General features: G+C 35.4%; 1 protein-coding gene across 2 annotated transcripts in view; it reads right to left on the minus strand.

Moving 5' to 3' along the window:
- LOC121375143 (calnexin-like) overlaps positions 1 to 14,637 on the minus strand; it is a 68,078-nt gene that overhangs the window by 38,393 nt on the left and 15,048 nt on the right. For both annotated transcript variants that reach the window (XM_041502404.1, XM_041502405.1), the window contains exon 4: positions 3,789 to 3,847. In XM_041502404.1, the coding sequence (XP_041358338.1) occupies positions 3,789 to 3,847 (59 nt within the window). The remainder of the gene's footprint in view (positions 1 to 3,788; positions 3,848 to 14,637) is intronic.

The raw sequence follows: 14,637 nt of genomic DNA on the forward strand, positions 1-14,637 counted from the left end.
TTGATATAGGTAGGTTTATCATTAGTAATGTCAGAAACACTTATAGATTACTGCTAAATATTAATTTATGTCAGTATTACTCAAAAATAGATGCAGCAAATCTTTTTGCCAATTCCGTTTGATTGCGAATTTCAAGAATTCTGTGATTTCAATTGTGGCGTAGGAATAGACTGGGAACGAGAACAGTGATTGCCAAGTTTGTTACAGCAGGCCATCCGATTTCACGGTAACGATCGTTACCGGTAGCGTGTCGGCAAAACCACGGAACTGAAATTACGTTTCCCATGATTATTATGTCAATTAAAAAAATTAAAATATTTATCTATACATATATATATATATATGTATTATACAAATAATAATGTTTCTCATATAAAACTACTGGAGATAGTTTTCAACACAATCACTACACCCGATTCGGATTTTAGTGTTCGCCATACTTAATCTGGAACACTGCAAGGCGCCACCGATATTCCAAAAGGCAGGACTGTGCACTCGAAGTGTTTGCCCTAGAGTACAAACTGAAGATACTTGTGGTGATCGGCGTGTATCGGAACATGGAGATATGAATCCTTGAGGTCCAACGATGTCAGCCAGTCACCCGGTTGTACCACTGTCAGCACATTGTGAACCATCAACATCTTGAAAGCTAAAGGAGGATTAAGTAGTGGTAGTTGAAAAACGTCATATTGTGGATCATCCACAGGTCGGACGAATCTTTCATCAGAACCAGGTTAACGGGATCTGTCGCACTGCACCTTTGTCCAGCAACTTGTCCACGCACTCCTGGAGCACCCGGATGTGAGAACCAGAATGGAACAGTTACCTTGGTGAGAGTATCAAGGGTGGACTTGAAGACAAGTGCAGATAATATCCGTTCTTCAATATCATCATGACAAACCCATCATTGCATAGGCATTCCCAATTCCGTCAATAATGACTTAGTGGGCTTCCGACACTGGATATTTCGACCAGTGTGGGACACGTTGGAAGCAACAAGTTGCAATCGGTGTTCTCACTCAAAGTGAGGTGCGGTCAAAGATTGGTGGGGGATTCGCAAGAGCCCAACGTTGGATAGCTGGCGTCAATGTCGACCGGGCTTAAGTCTGTGAATGGGCAGGAGAACTGGAGGGCTTTCTGTTAGGAAACTGCCGAAAAGGTGTTTCCCTCCAGTATTTCTGTGAGACCTGTGGTGAAAAGGAAGACTTGCATTTCGTTGACACCAATGTCGAAATAAGCTGCAAGGACTTGCCCGTGACCGTGGCCGTGGCCCGCTGTGCCTGGTCATTCGCCATGACAACATCAGGAATCTTCCCCGCAAACATCTTGGGCGTCGACCAAGGTTGAGCCAAAAGTTCTTTCTTGTGCAGGATATCCAAGGACGAGTGTTTCAGACAAGCCTGTCGCCGCTGCTGTGTCAGCATCATAGACATTGAAAGCCAACATCTTTGCCAATTGCTTAAACAGGGCATAACACTTGGCATACTTGACTTGTGTAGCCATCACCGCCAAGAAGACGTCCAGGTACGACAGAACGTACAAACACTCGCCGATGGGCCGTATCCATAGACTGCACCACACGATCAGTAAACTCAACTGGAGACGACTTCTCAAGACGACCAAGGTCTTTATCCAAACTCGGAGCCACATCTTTGAATGGCATATTGAAGACTGGGTAGCTGTGTTGAGCTCAATGAGGGAAGGCCACAAATGACGTAGTCTCTTGAAAGGTCTTGTCTAAATCTGTTGCAACATCGGACATCAACGAACCAGTTGCTAATGAATTGATGATGACATCCTCCTGAGGGACATCAGTAGCTATCATAGGTGTAGGCACCTTCTTAGACGGTGCCGGCAGATGCGGTAAGGATGGCAGTAGTTCATATACAACTGCAAGACAGTCGCACATCATCATGCGATCAGCCGACTCTGTATCTTCAACCACCGAGGGAGACCGTTCATCAGAAAAATCTCTAAGGAGAGGAACACAGGCATGTCGATCGAATCCGCTGGGAGGCTGTGGTTAGTTGGACCGGGTAGGGTACCATCGCGAACCGTCAGTGGCCCATGAAACCAATGCAGCAGGAGAGCGGTGTCGGTGATCTACGTGGCAGACCGTGGTGAACGGCTCTGATGAGATGAAGAAGTTTTAGTGTTCTCTCGAGACGAGAGGGAAGATCGCCGTACCGATGGAGCTGCTGGATCCTGGGATATGGTAGCCGACGGTGTCTTCGATGGTAAAGTCGCAGCCTGAAAATGGGGAAGTTCTTGCACCGATGAACCAGGTGAAGGCTGCACCACAACCGGAACCGCCACTTAAAGGCAGCCATCGTCTCTTATAACATGGACGGCAACATCATCTTAAAATCTCGGCAACGAACAGCCGTTGTGGTGGTCTATGCCTTCTTAGCTCGAGTGGTAACCAGAAGACAGCAAGTTCAGCAGCAGTAAGACCAACACACAAGTCACAGCGAGACTCCTCATCACACGAGAGCCGATAGCTGGGACAAAGTTCATAGGGATCACCGCCAGCCATGAACGTCTTGCAGCATAAAGACGAACGTACAACACAAATAGAACTTGAATCAGACATGATAATTGCAATCTGTGAAATAGAAAGAAAAACCATAAGTCTGTACAATTCCGGTAAACACCACATTGACCAGCATACACATACAAGTATATTTGGAAATTCCACATGTAAAACAAGTGAATTGCGCCAAAAATGTACGACAATAATGTTGCAAAAGCATGTAAAACAAGTCAATATCACAACAATCCAAGAAAGAAAAGAAAACCAAAATAATTACTCTAAGTAACAGAGCCAAATAAAAGATGTCTGAACCACACAGTGCAAGAGAAAAAGAAGGAAGTTACAGTCATGTGACTTGTTTGAGGACAGGTAATGTTGAAAAGAAAATGGTTCTACTTTATACTGAAAAAGCAAAAAACAATTAAAATATAGCTATAAATGAAACCAATTTTTACTAGTCAAAAGGATTAGAACAATCATTTGTTTGATTAAGCATGAATAACAATTTTATAATAAATTCTAATAATTATTTCACATAAATTTCAGAACTGCAGTGAAAAACCTTCGATTCATAAAAAGTTGATACCTGCAGTATACCAGCTGGTCACAATACAGTTAGCATTATCTGGTCATGTGTTCCAAGTTTAAAACCGTATACAGTGAAACCCCTAAAAACCGGACAGCCATGGGACCAAGGAAGTACATGTGTTTCCTCCAGTTATTTAAACATCAAAGCTGTTAATCAATCCCTTAATTGGTACTTGTCAACTGCACAACAGTGACACTGGAGCATGCGCACATGTAATTAGCTCTGCGTACGCAATCACGTTATCGGCTGAGTGGGTATTCAAAGTATAAGTAATACAGTAATGATCGACGTCTGTGGGACCGTCCGGTTTTCTGAGGTAAAATTTGCATTAATGGAACACAATGGGACCGGATAATTTTGTCCGGTGCAGTTTAGAGGGTTTCCGGTTTAGAGGGGTAAATTTTAGTGTTAAAAGATACGCAAATCACGGCACCATGTAAAATGTTCTGTTTTGAGGGAATTCCAGTTTACCAAGGGTCTGGTTTTGAGGGGTTTCACTGTATTAGTAAACATTATAAAACTGAGCAAGAGAATTACTAGTAACTATCTAGATTCGCTTTTGGTAAATAATTCCCAAGTAGTTTGACAATGAATAAATGACAAAGATATTGCATGAATTAGGAAATTAATGCAATATGAAATAACAATGAATAGGTTTATCTGTACCATCATATTTAGCAAGTGTTTCATCCACTCCATCTTTCTTGGCCTGTGACTGAACCCATCTGTAAAGAAGAAAAATATCTAATGTACATACCAACCAAAAAACTAAAAAATTATCAAGGAGATTGGTTTACCGAAACATGTACTGTCCAGGCTGTTGCTGACAATAATAAAAACATTGTCGTAATTATTTGTCTGAATTTTCACAACATGCTGTTGACATGCTCAAACTGCATATACAAGAGAAATAAAGCAACTACACATGATTATTGTGTTTAATAGTAGGTATGTGTAAATTAGAGATGTAACAATATGGTATGTTGCCGTGTATTAGCAGACTCCTTGTATAAGCCGACCTCTTAGTTTGACCCTAAATATCAAGTACAAAATCATCGGCCTCGTGTATAAGCTAAAGTCATCTTTTGTCCAGTAGTACATTGTATTGATTTCAATAATACTCTCGACAAACAGACTTGTGCAGACCTTGTCTTTTAAGGTGCGCGAGTGCGATCGTAATTTCAATCTGGCGAATGTGAAAAATAACACACATTACACTTAACAAACAGCACACGTAAAATAATTTTGTATACTGATTGCCACTATTTACAAAACCTTATGTAGCTGATAAAAAGACCTGTTTAATAATACCAAGGAGAAAACGTGACGTGAACGGTGGCATCCATGCGACCTTTTAATATAGGACTGGTACTTAAATCTTTGCTATACAAATCAGAAAATACTGGTTTAACAGACATCTTGAAAGGCATACCAATCCGATCAAAATTCGTTTGCCTTTTTAATTTATGATTAATTAAAAACAATCCACTTTTGCAAGGTAATATATCACGTCTAATAAGGCTAATTCATTTATACTGTTCATATAGTTTTGAAAAAAAAGAGGAATTGAATTAAATAATTGCTTCTGTAGCATACACAGATGAACTCGTTACGGAAATCAGCGAAGTCGGTCAAATTGTCTCGATTAGTTCTTAACTGTTAGCCTAAAACGCTTACGTGAGGTCCCAAAAATGACAAGCGTGTAACTTTCTACTTTCTATAAAAAAGAAATTTAGACAAAGACAATTCAAAAATAGATGGAATAATAAAAAGAAAGAAAATAAATGATAATGTAAGAATTTAAGGCCTTGGTATAGTTTACAAAAACAAAGTTGTCTTTTTTTTTTTTTTACGTCTCTTATTATTATTAATTTTGTTTTATCTTTAAACAAAATCAAATGAAACTTCATTTAAATATTTGTATTTCAGCCAGAGATTAATGAATGTACATCTGTTATTTATATATGTATATATGTACAAAATATAGTAACAGTAATCATATTTAATTTTTGTTTGTTTCAATACGTTTTGTTTATGTAACAAAACTGACAGTAACTGACGCAACATTCAGACTTTTTTTTTTTTTTTTTTTTTAAAGTATTCAATAAAATTCTTAATGTTTTTGATTGAAATAAATATGTTGTGACAAAGTCATGTCAAAAGAAAATTTCATTGCATACAGTCTCAGCGCAACTACAATCACAAATGAAGTGTGGGTAACTGACGCAACAAAAAAAAGTAACTTGTATTTGACATGTCTTTGAACTTGCCAAAATTCTCTGAATCTGAAGTATCAAGTTTTTAGGTATATATAGAAATGTGCAGTGCACGGGTAATCCATGATCACTAGAACAAGAGAACTAAGTTTTCTACAAGGAATTTTTTATTAACTTTTTTATTAATGGGTAACTGACGTAACACTAAAAGTAACTGATGCAACATTTGCGAATCATGAAAACTAATAAGAACCTATTTTAAAAATAAAACATTTGTCTTTGGCAACTGGTTCCTCTAAATTGTAAGAAATACATAAATCTTAAAGGGAATTAAAAAAAACTAACAGGGGCATGTTCAGGGTGGTGGTCAACCCCCCATTTCCCAACCCTATCCCTGCTCAAAGCAAATTATTATTATTATTTTAATGTCTATACATGCATTTGTCATGATGAATTTTACTTGTAGAATGCAAGGAATTGCATTTTAGGACATCAGGTTCTCAAAAAAATTCACCCCCCCCCCCCCCCCCAGTAACTTGGGCAGTTGCACCCTCGATGCTAGCCAGTCTAAACCCCCACTCCCTTCAAACTTTTTTGCACACATGCCTCAACAATGAGACAACAGCTTACATTTACATGTACATCTTGATTCGAAGTGTAATGATTTGGTTTTTTTGCAATTTCCAAGTATATATATTGCATTCACTTTCTTATGACATTACCATATGACTGAACCGAACCAAGTATTTCGTAAGAAATCGATAGGAATAAGGCAGATATAGAAAATAACCCATATTCTTTCTTTAAAATCAGGGTTTTTTTATTTTTAGCATGCTGTCCTGTCTCTTTTTTTCTTGTTTGATTTCAATTTATCTTGCTCCATTTTTCACTATTCTGTTCTTTTTCCTCTCCAACCTCTTTCTGTCTTCGTTCAAATGTGCTTTATTCTCATTCATTTTCTAGGTTGCTGTCTTGGGAGGTATTCTACTAAAAACATCAGCAACTTGGGATATTTTTAGGAGTAGTAATTAATTTATCAAATGAAAGGACATTTGCTATTTAGAACTATTAAAGGGGCAATCTCATAATTGCATAATATACTGTATATTGCAGTGTATTAGCTGACTTTTGAAGTCTAGAAACACTTTCCAAAAGAAGAGAGTCGTCTTATACACGGAGGCAACAAATGGAGCATAAAATTCCGATCGAAAATACTCCCGACCGTGACTTATAAATTTTGATCAGACCCGTAGCCTTTCACCGATTATGTAACAAAAATTTGTGCACAGTATAAATAAAACACCCCATCATGCAATATTATGCACTTTTTTGTTCTTGAATGCATTGTAAGTTTGATGAATAATAATAAAAAATTACTTGTTTTATTGTCATTTCAATGGTAAAAACGTATTCTTTCCAACTGTCCACCATCTTTGTTTGACCTGTGCTGGGACCAGTCTTTCATATAGCAAATTTAAGATACAAAACGGTGTTTTTTCTTCAAACAAGTATTATATTTCTAATATTATTGTTTTGTTGGGAAGGTGCATTAAACTGTAAAGTAATGCCATAAATAAATTAAGCTCATTATTAACATTACCGACTGAAAAAACATAACATGAATTTCAGGACGATAATTACTCCCACTATGGTCACATGACCATACCATATACAGTGAACAGCTGCAGTCATGGACCACATGATCTTTTGTTTATGTGTGTGTGGTGGTAGATTAAACATGCCTCAATGATTTTACTTTTTGCTGTCCAGTGAATAAATTAATTACTTGTGTGCAGTGATATGTTGTTGTTATATTTATTTTTCTGTTATGCTTTATCCGTTCTAAATTATTTTTCACGGTATGGTAGATGTTAGCATTGCTGCATTGACTGCGATCGCGATTACTGTGTTTGTAAACAAAGGGAAAACAAATATAATGAACAAGAAAAGCACACATTATTTGTTGACAGTATTATTGAAATCGATACAACATACAGCTGGACAAAAGATGACTTTGGCTTATACACGAGGCCGATGATTTTGTACTAGATATATAGGGTCAAACTAAGAGGTCGGCTTATCCAAGGAGTCTGCTAATACACGGTATTTCCAAAAATTATTATTATTTTATTTATCTTTTGAAATGTAAAGATTATTCTTAAATTAAGTTACATGCCCATAAAACATTATAACCAAATAACTTCATTTACAGGTAAAAAAAATTATATCATTACAAAATTAATTTCAGGTGACCAACAGTTAATTGCATGAAATCACATTTTGAATTTGAGTTGCAACTGCACAATGACAAAGGATTGGCTGTTTTGTTGAATAACTGATGCAAACTGTTTATGTACTTTACAATTTTAGCTAAGAATTCATGGGAAACCACTGTGGCAGTAAGATGTATTGCTGATTTATTTTTCTGAGTTAATTATGAAATATTATGTATGAAATCATCTAATGTATAGTTATTTATCATAAATAAATGTAAAAATAGCAAAATAAGTGACTTGCCACTACATGTATGAAACTGCAATTTTAAATTTGTTACCAGTAATTATTATTGAACATTATAGATACTGTTTACAATAAACAATGCTGTACATATATTAATCTAAGCTAATGAAACAATGTCTACCTCTGACATCACAAGCAATACAATATATCTAATGAAACAAATTCTATGTGCATTTGACGTCAAAACCTACACAATATATATCTTGAAGTATAAGGGTATATGCACTGATGCTTGTGAAACTGCTATCATCTACATGCATACATGTATCTATTTAAAAATAGCGTTAACCGAGTCATGATTATTTTATTTTAGTGAAATAAACATCTTTAGATTACCTTCTAAGGAGTGATAGTACTAGCAGTTCTTAAAAACTTTTTTTTTTAAATAGTTTTACACAGATGTGATAATAAAGAAATTGTAAAACTTACAAGTGCAAAGGTCAAGAAAATTCTTAAACTTATTGTTAAATTTTTTATAGCACTCACTCTAGTTTCACAATCTTACATTATGCCGCCAAGAAATATAACAATGGAAAATAATGTATATGTTAATGTGTTGCATCAGTTACTGACTGGGGGAGTTACGTCAGTTACCAATAAATTTTAATTCTTGGTGTGCCCACTTGGATTATTATCTTGCCATGTTGTGTAACCATGGCACAACTAAGAGAATATAAAAAAATATAATATATGGTAGCACTGTAGGTTAATATTAAAATTAAGCTTCAAAAGGTAACTGACGCAACAAGGTCATGCTATAAGTTCAAGTTTTCATTCATAAAAATCTATTCAAAATTTATTAATTTGTGTTGTTTGGAAATTACCATTAACCCTTATCCTGCCGCATTCTTTTTGTTAAATTTAAAGAATTTTCACCTGGTCTACATTTCTAGTAATTTTATTAAAATTCATGGGCATTTTAACATGAAATTACACCCATATATACTATAATGATCCACCTACGTAATGATAGCATTTTGTAGATGGTTATTTTATTTATGTTACCATGGCAACAGCTGCAAATTTCAATATACAATTTTTTCATTAATAATTAAGAAAACATGAATAAAACACTATTTTTCTTTTAATTTAAGTGATTTATTAAGCACAGTGATTGATTTAAAGAGAAAATTAAGCAGACTGCCATTTTTTTCTGAATAATAGGGTGCAATGCACATACTGTCATCAACGCTTTTTTGTAAATTATGAACATAATGTCCAACATTAACTATTATACATTTTTAGTAATATTATTAAAATCAGTTGACATTTCAGCATGAAATTACACACATATATACTAAGAATATCCATCTACGTAACGCTAACATTTTATAGTCAGTTATATTATTTATGTTACCATGGTAACAGCTGCAAATTTCAATATACCATATTTTCATTAATAATTATGAAAACTTTAATTAAAAACTAATATTTTTCTTTTAATTTAAGTCTGTGCTGTGATTTATTAACCATACTGCTTGATGTAAAGAAAAAATTATGTTGACAACCGCGTTTGTTTTAACAAATAGGGTCAGATGCGCATTCGGCTATCAACACATTTTTGTAAATTATGAACATAATTTCCAACATTAACTATTATACATTTCTGGTAATATTATTAAAATCAGTTAACATTTCAGCATGAAATTAAACATATATATACTAAGAATATCCACCTACGTAACGCTAACATTTTATAGTCAGTTATATTGTTTATGTTACCATGGCAACACCTGCAAATTTCAATATGCCATATTTTCATTAATAATTATGAAAACTTTAATTAAAAACTATTTTTTTTTTTAAATTTAAGTCTATGCTGTGATTTATTAATCATACTGCTTGATGTAAAGAAAAAATTAAGTCGACAACCGCGGTTTGTCTGAAAAATAGGGTCAGATGCGCATTCGGCTATCATTGCATTTTTGTAAATTATGAACATAATTTCCAACATTAACTATTATACATTTCTGGTAATATTGTTAAAATCTGTTGACATTTCAGCATGAAATTACACATATATATACTAAGAATATCCACCTACGTAGCGCTAACATTTTATTGTCAGTTATATTATTTATGTTACCATGGCAACAGCTGCAACTTTCAATATACCATTTTATTAATAATTATGAAAACTTAATACATTTCTGGTAATATTATTAAAATCAGTTATTTTGCTTTTAATTTAAGTCTATGGTGTGATCTATTAACCATACTACTTGATTTAGAAAAAGAATTAAGTAGACAGCCAATTTTGTTTTTGAATAATAGTGTCAAATGCACATACTACCATGAACGCATTTTTGTAACTTGTGGACATTGTGTCCAACATTACATAGACACTAAAAATATGTATACTATCTCTATTACTTTATATAGCTTTGTCAAATGACACAAGATTTAAAAAAAAGGTATATGCCCTTTCACTTCTTGTCATTTTCAAATGAACATTATTAATTCTGTTACCATGGTAACCAATGCAAAAAGAGGAACCATTTCCCATATGAAATGTTTTAAATGAATTTATTTGAATACAAATCACTGTATAATGATGTAATAATAAGCTCCCAGCTGTTTACAAGAGAAGTGTGAAAATTGTGAATTATGTTACCACGGTAACTAATGCATAACAGAAAACAAATTTCTAAAAAAATATCATTTTCAAGGACTGAGAAAAAACAACAATGTATAGTGAAATAATTGTACTATGCCTGTAGAAAAGATATATGAAGCTTATTAATTCTGTTACCATGGTAACCAGTTCAAAACTATATGTTACCATGGTACCCAGATTGAAACTGTTACCATGGTAACCAATGCAAACTATGTTACCATGGTAAGGTATGTAAAACTGGAAACTATTTGCTGTGTGCATACAACTTTTGGGTCATAAGGTCAAAAGTAAAGGACACCAGTAATCAATAATTTGAGGGTACTTGAAAACTCCAGATCATAACTGCCGCTACTAGGTGGCTATGCCTATTACTATGGGGTTTGGAATCTTTTGAAATTGGACACTGCATTTCATGTACAAACTTTAAGCAGCAGCTATTTTACTATAATCATTCTAAAAATTATTAAAACGTATTCATTCATTCCCAAGATTTTAGGGTACATAATTTTACCCTTCATACCCTCTGGCAGAAACCCTGAACACTGATATTAGAATAATAGAAATAGTAAAAAGTATTTTATGCATTTCAGTAATTTATTGTGACACAAGATACTTGCAATAGTGCTTCACACGGTCACAATTGTAAAAAAAAAAGAAGTAAAATGTCCATTCACCTAAAAAATATTTTAAACCCAAAGAAACAAACATCAACATGTGAGCCCTAATTAAATATGTACCGTATACATAATGTGTATCCAGTGTTGAACACTTATGCATGATACAAAATAGATCTAAATGGTCACCCGAGTAAATTGCTGACCACAACTACCAAACACATGGAGTGTGGGGCACCCATTTTCCTTGGGGGATTAAAATGACCAAATTTATGGTTTTGGATTTTCCAAATAAATTTGGTTGGAAATGGTCTAGTATTTCTGAAGACATAATCGTTTAAATGCATTTGTCTATATGATAGATGGTTTAATGAATTTGTCTCCTACCTGAGGGGAGGGGGGACAGGGGACACAACATTAACGAAATTCGCAAAATTTATATTTTTATGGTATTTCTGGACACGACAATTGGCTTAATTTTCCCCTATCTGTGCCCCACCCTTAGGAGAGGGGTAGAATGATCAAATTCACAAGGAAATGGGTCACGGATATGCAATTTCTATATAACTATTGTGAACTCCATCCTCACCAAGGGGACATTCACAAGTTATATACACTGGTCATCTATTTGCCTTTATATATTAATTGAATACTATCCAGGTATAGCATTTCGGGCAAATGAGCTGGCCTAAAACCTTTTCACGATGTATTTCCATCATTTTACTCTGACACAATATTAGTTGTAATCCATGTAAAAATATGTAGTGATTCATTTGCAACCCTATATATATATATATAGCTGTTCAGGGCTGTAACTAGGATTTAAACAATGAACCAATGAGCATGGAAGGTGCAAGACACCATTTTGCAGTCATTTCTGGGAGGTTACATACTTAAAACATCAGTATCAATAAATTATTTTTCTATTATTTTAACAACCCCCCCCCCCCATATGCATTCCTCCCACGCCAGTGGCGGGACACAGCCCAGTGGTAAAGCGCAGTTGGTTTGGGATTGATTCCCATCGGTGGGCTCACTGGGCTATTTCTCGTTCCAGCCAGTGCTCCATGACTGGTATATCAAAGACCATGGTATGTACTATCCTGTCTTTGGGATGGTGTATATAAAAGATGCCTTGCTACTAATGGAAAAATGTAGGGGGTTTTCTCTCTAAGACTACTAGTATGTCAAAATTACCAAATGTATGACATCCAATAGCCGATGATTAATAAATCAGTGTGCTCTAGTGGTGTCGTTAAATAAAAAATAAAAGACATACACCATTGCCTCTAGCCGTTAGCTGAGGCCCTGCTGTTTGGCAGTAAAGCTAATATGAATAATTGGTGTTATCCAGATTCAGGGATTTTCGTTTAACTCTGGCAGAAATCTGCCTGCAACCCCAACAAAAATGAGAGCCCGTACACTTACGCCTATGCCCAGGGCCGTAGCTAGGATTTTTTGTTTGGGGGCGAGGGGAGGGGGGGCCCAACTGAGTAGTTAATAGTCTAAAACTCCTTAAACGGTTAAGAAGAGAATTTTCTATAATGCTTTCCGGATTTTTTTGCGCCCCCCACTCCGCTAGCTACGGCCCTGATGCCGCTTCATTTATTTTTCATTTTGGGCCCTGTCGCTTAGGCCCTTGGAGAGGGAGGTTAGAATGTGTTTAGGTGTGGCACAAAATGTAGTTGGAACTGATTAAGAACTTTTTGAGAAGTCAAAAACATGAAACGTTTATGCGTGACGCACAGTAGTCCGAGTGGACGTAGAAAATGTGCTCCCTACCGCAATAGGTCACTTGAGATGTCACACAAGTACTAGTAAATCTTGAAAACATTATTATCGGAATCATGAATTTATATTTGTGCAACTTCTTCTGACATGTTTATTGAGGGAGTGAAAGAAGAAGAAATCACTGGCAGTTGGTCCCGCGAAGTATTGTATCTGGGCCAAGTGTCAATAATATAGGTCAACTAAACTTCGAAGTTTTTGCAATTTTTCTTTGATATTTTTATCAACAATATAGGATCGTTTTATGATTTGTGATTATTACATCCTGAATACAACATTTTATTTGCATTAAATAATTTGTTTAACGATTTTTGAGACAAAAACAATGTTTCGGGTCGTGGCCTACACAACAGTATCCGCCCTGCTAAAGTACGTGGAATGTTTTTCTTTTTAATTGTTATTTAAAAATAAATTAAAAATATCACCATATTTTTAAAATAAAAAACGTGATTACTTACTCTGAATCTATTGCAAACCATTATCCTACTGTAATTTTCACATTTTATATAGGTCCATATAGTTATCGCACGATTTTTTTGGGATGTTGCGTAACACGAAAAAAAGGACCGTGTCGATGTTCTAAAAAAACCAGTCGATAACTGTTGCAAGGGGAAAAAAATTGGACCTCGCGGCGAGGGTGTGTATACCCCCCGACGCATCCACACCAATTGGTACCGTACAGGCCTGATGTACTAATCATAAGCGTACGAGATGCCGTTTTTTTTGTAGAGGTGGGAGAGGGAGAAAGGCAGGCTAATTTGTGCCCAAATTAAACGAAAATACCACCACGTAAAAAAACTACATTTATTAGTTTTAGCGTTACTGCCAACCAGCTATATATAATATAGGGTTTCAAACGAAGCACTACACACTAGCATTGTGAGAGAAATGTTGGAACTACTAGTACATGATGAAAAGGTTTCAGGCCAGCTCAATTTGCCCGAATGTCTCTGTCGTATTCGCCCGAAATTTAGATTTTGGTACTAATAAATTTATCAAAATACAATAGATCCAACACAACTACAGTTTATCTCATGATGATTAATTTATCTCTATAACATTTGCAGATGTGTGCAGGGAATGGGTTGCCTGCCCCCCCCCACCCCCCACCCCCTTTCCGGTCCATGCTCGAGCAGATTAAAAAACCAAAACCAAATTCAATACATATCCCCTATAAACTTCGCTCTCCAGACGCCCCTACCTAAAATCCCAGCACACATGCCTGATTTTTTTTAAATTGTCATCCACCATACAAACATAATTACAAAACATTCACTGCTTGTATACGCGAACGTATTCATAAAAAGCCATGTACGGCACACACCCCCCCCCCACACACAATCGTTCGATCCGCAACTGGTACAGTATAGTACATGCTTTAATCTATTTCAATAATAAAACAAAAAACCGGTGGCGCCACATAATTATGTGTGACACGCAACGAGAATGTTTTGCGATTGGTTATTGAAAATAATGTAGGTCAAGGTATTCCCCAGACTAGTTCAGAAGATATTCTTAACCTATCGTTTGTAATTCATTTTTAAAAAATGAAAACAAATATATGTCCACTCAGTAGTGATTAATACCATTGTGAATGTAATGTCATGTTAAAAAGGAAAAAGGAAAAACTGGCAGAAAAACAACACACAATAAAATAACAACAAACACCGAGCACATGTACGTATTCGATCATATAGTCGACGTAACTGTTCAAGCAAACATACATGTAGCTAGTTAGAATATCGTCTGCTGTAGTATAA

The sequence above is a fragment of the Gigantopelta aegis genome, chromosome 6 (assembly GCF_016097555.1).
Source record: "Gigantopelta aegis isolate Gae_Host chromosome 6, Gae_host_genome, whole genome shotgun sequence".
Classification (NCBI taxonomy): Eukaryota; Metazoa; Mollusca; class Gastropoda; order Neomphalida; family Peltospiridae; genus Gigantopelta; species Gigantopelta aegis.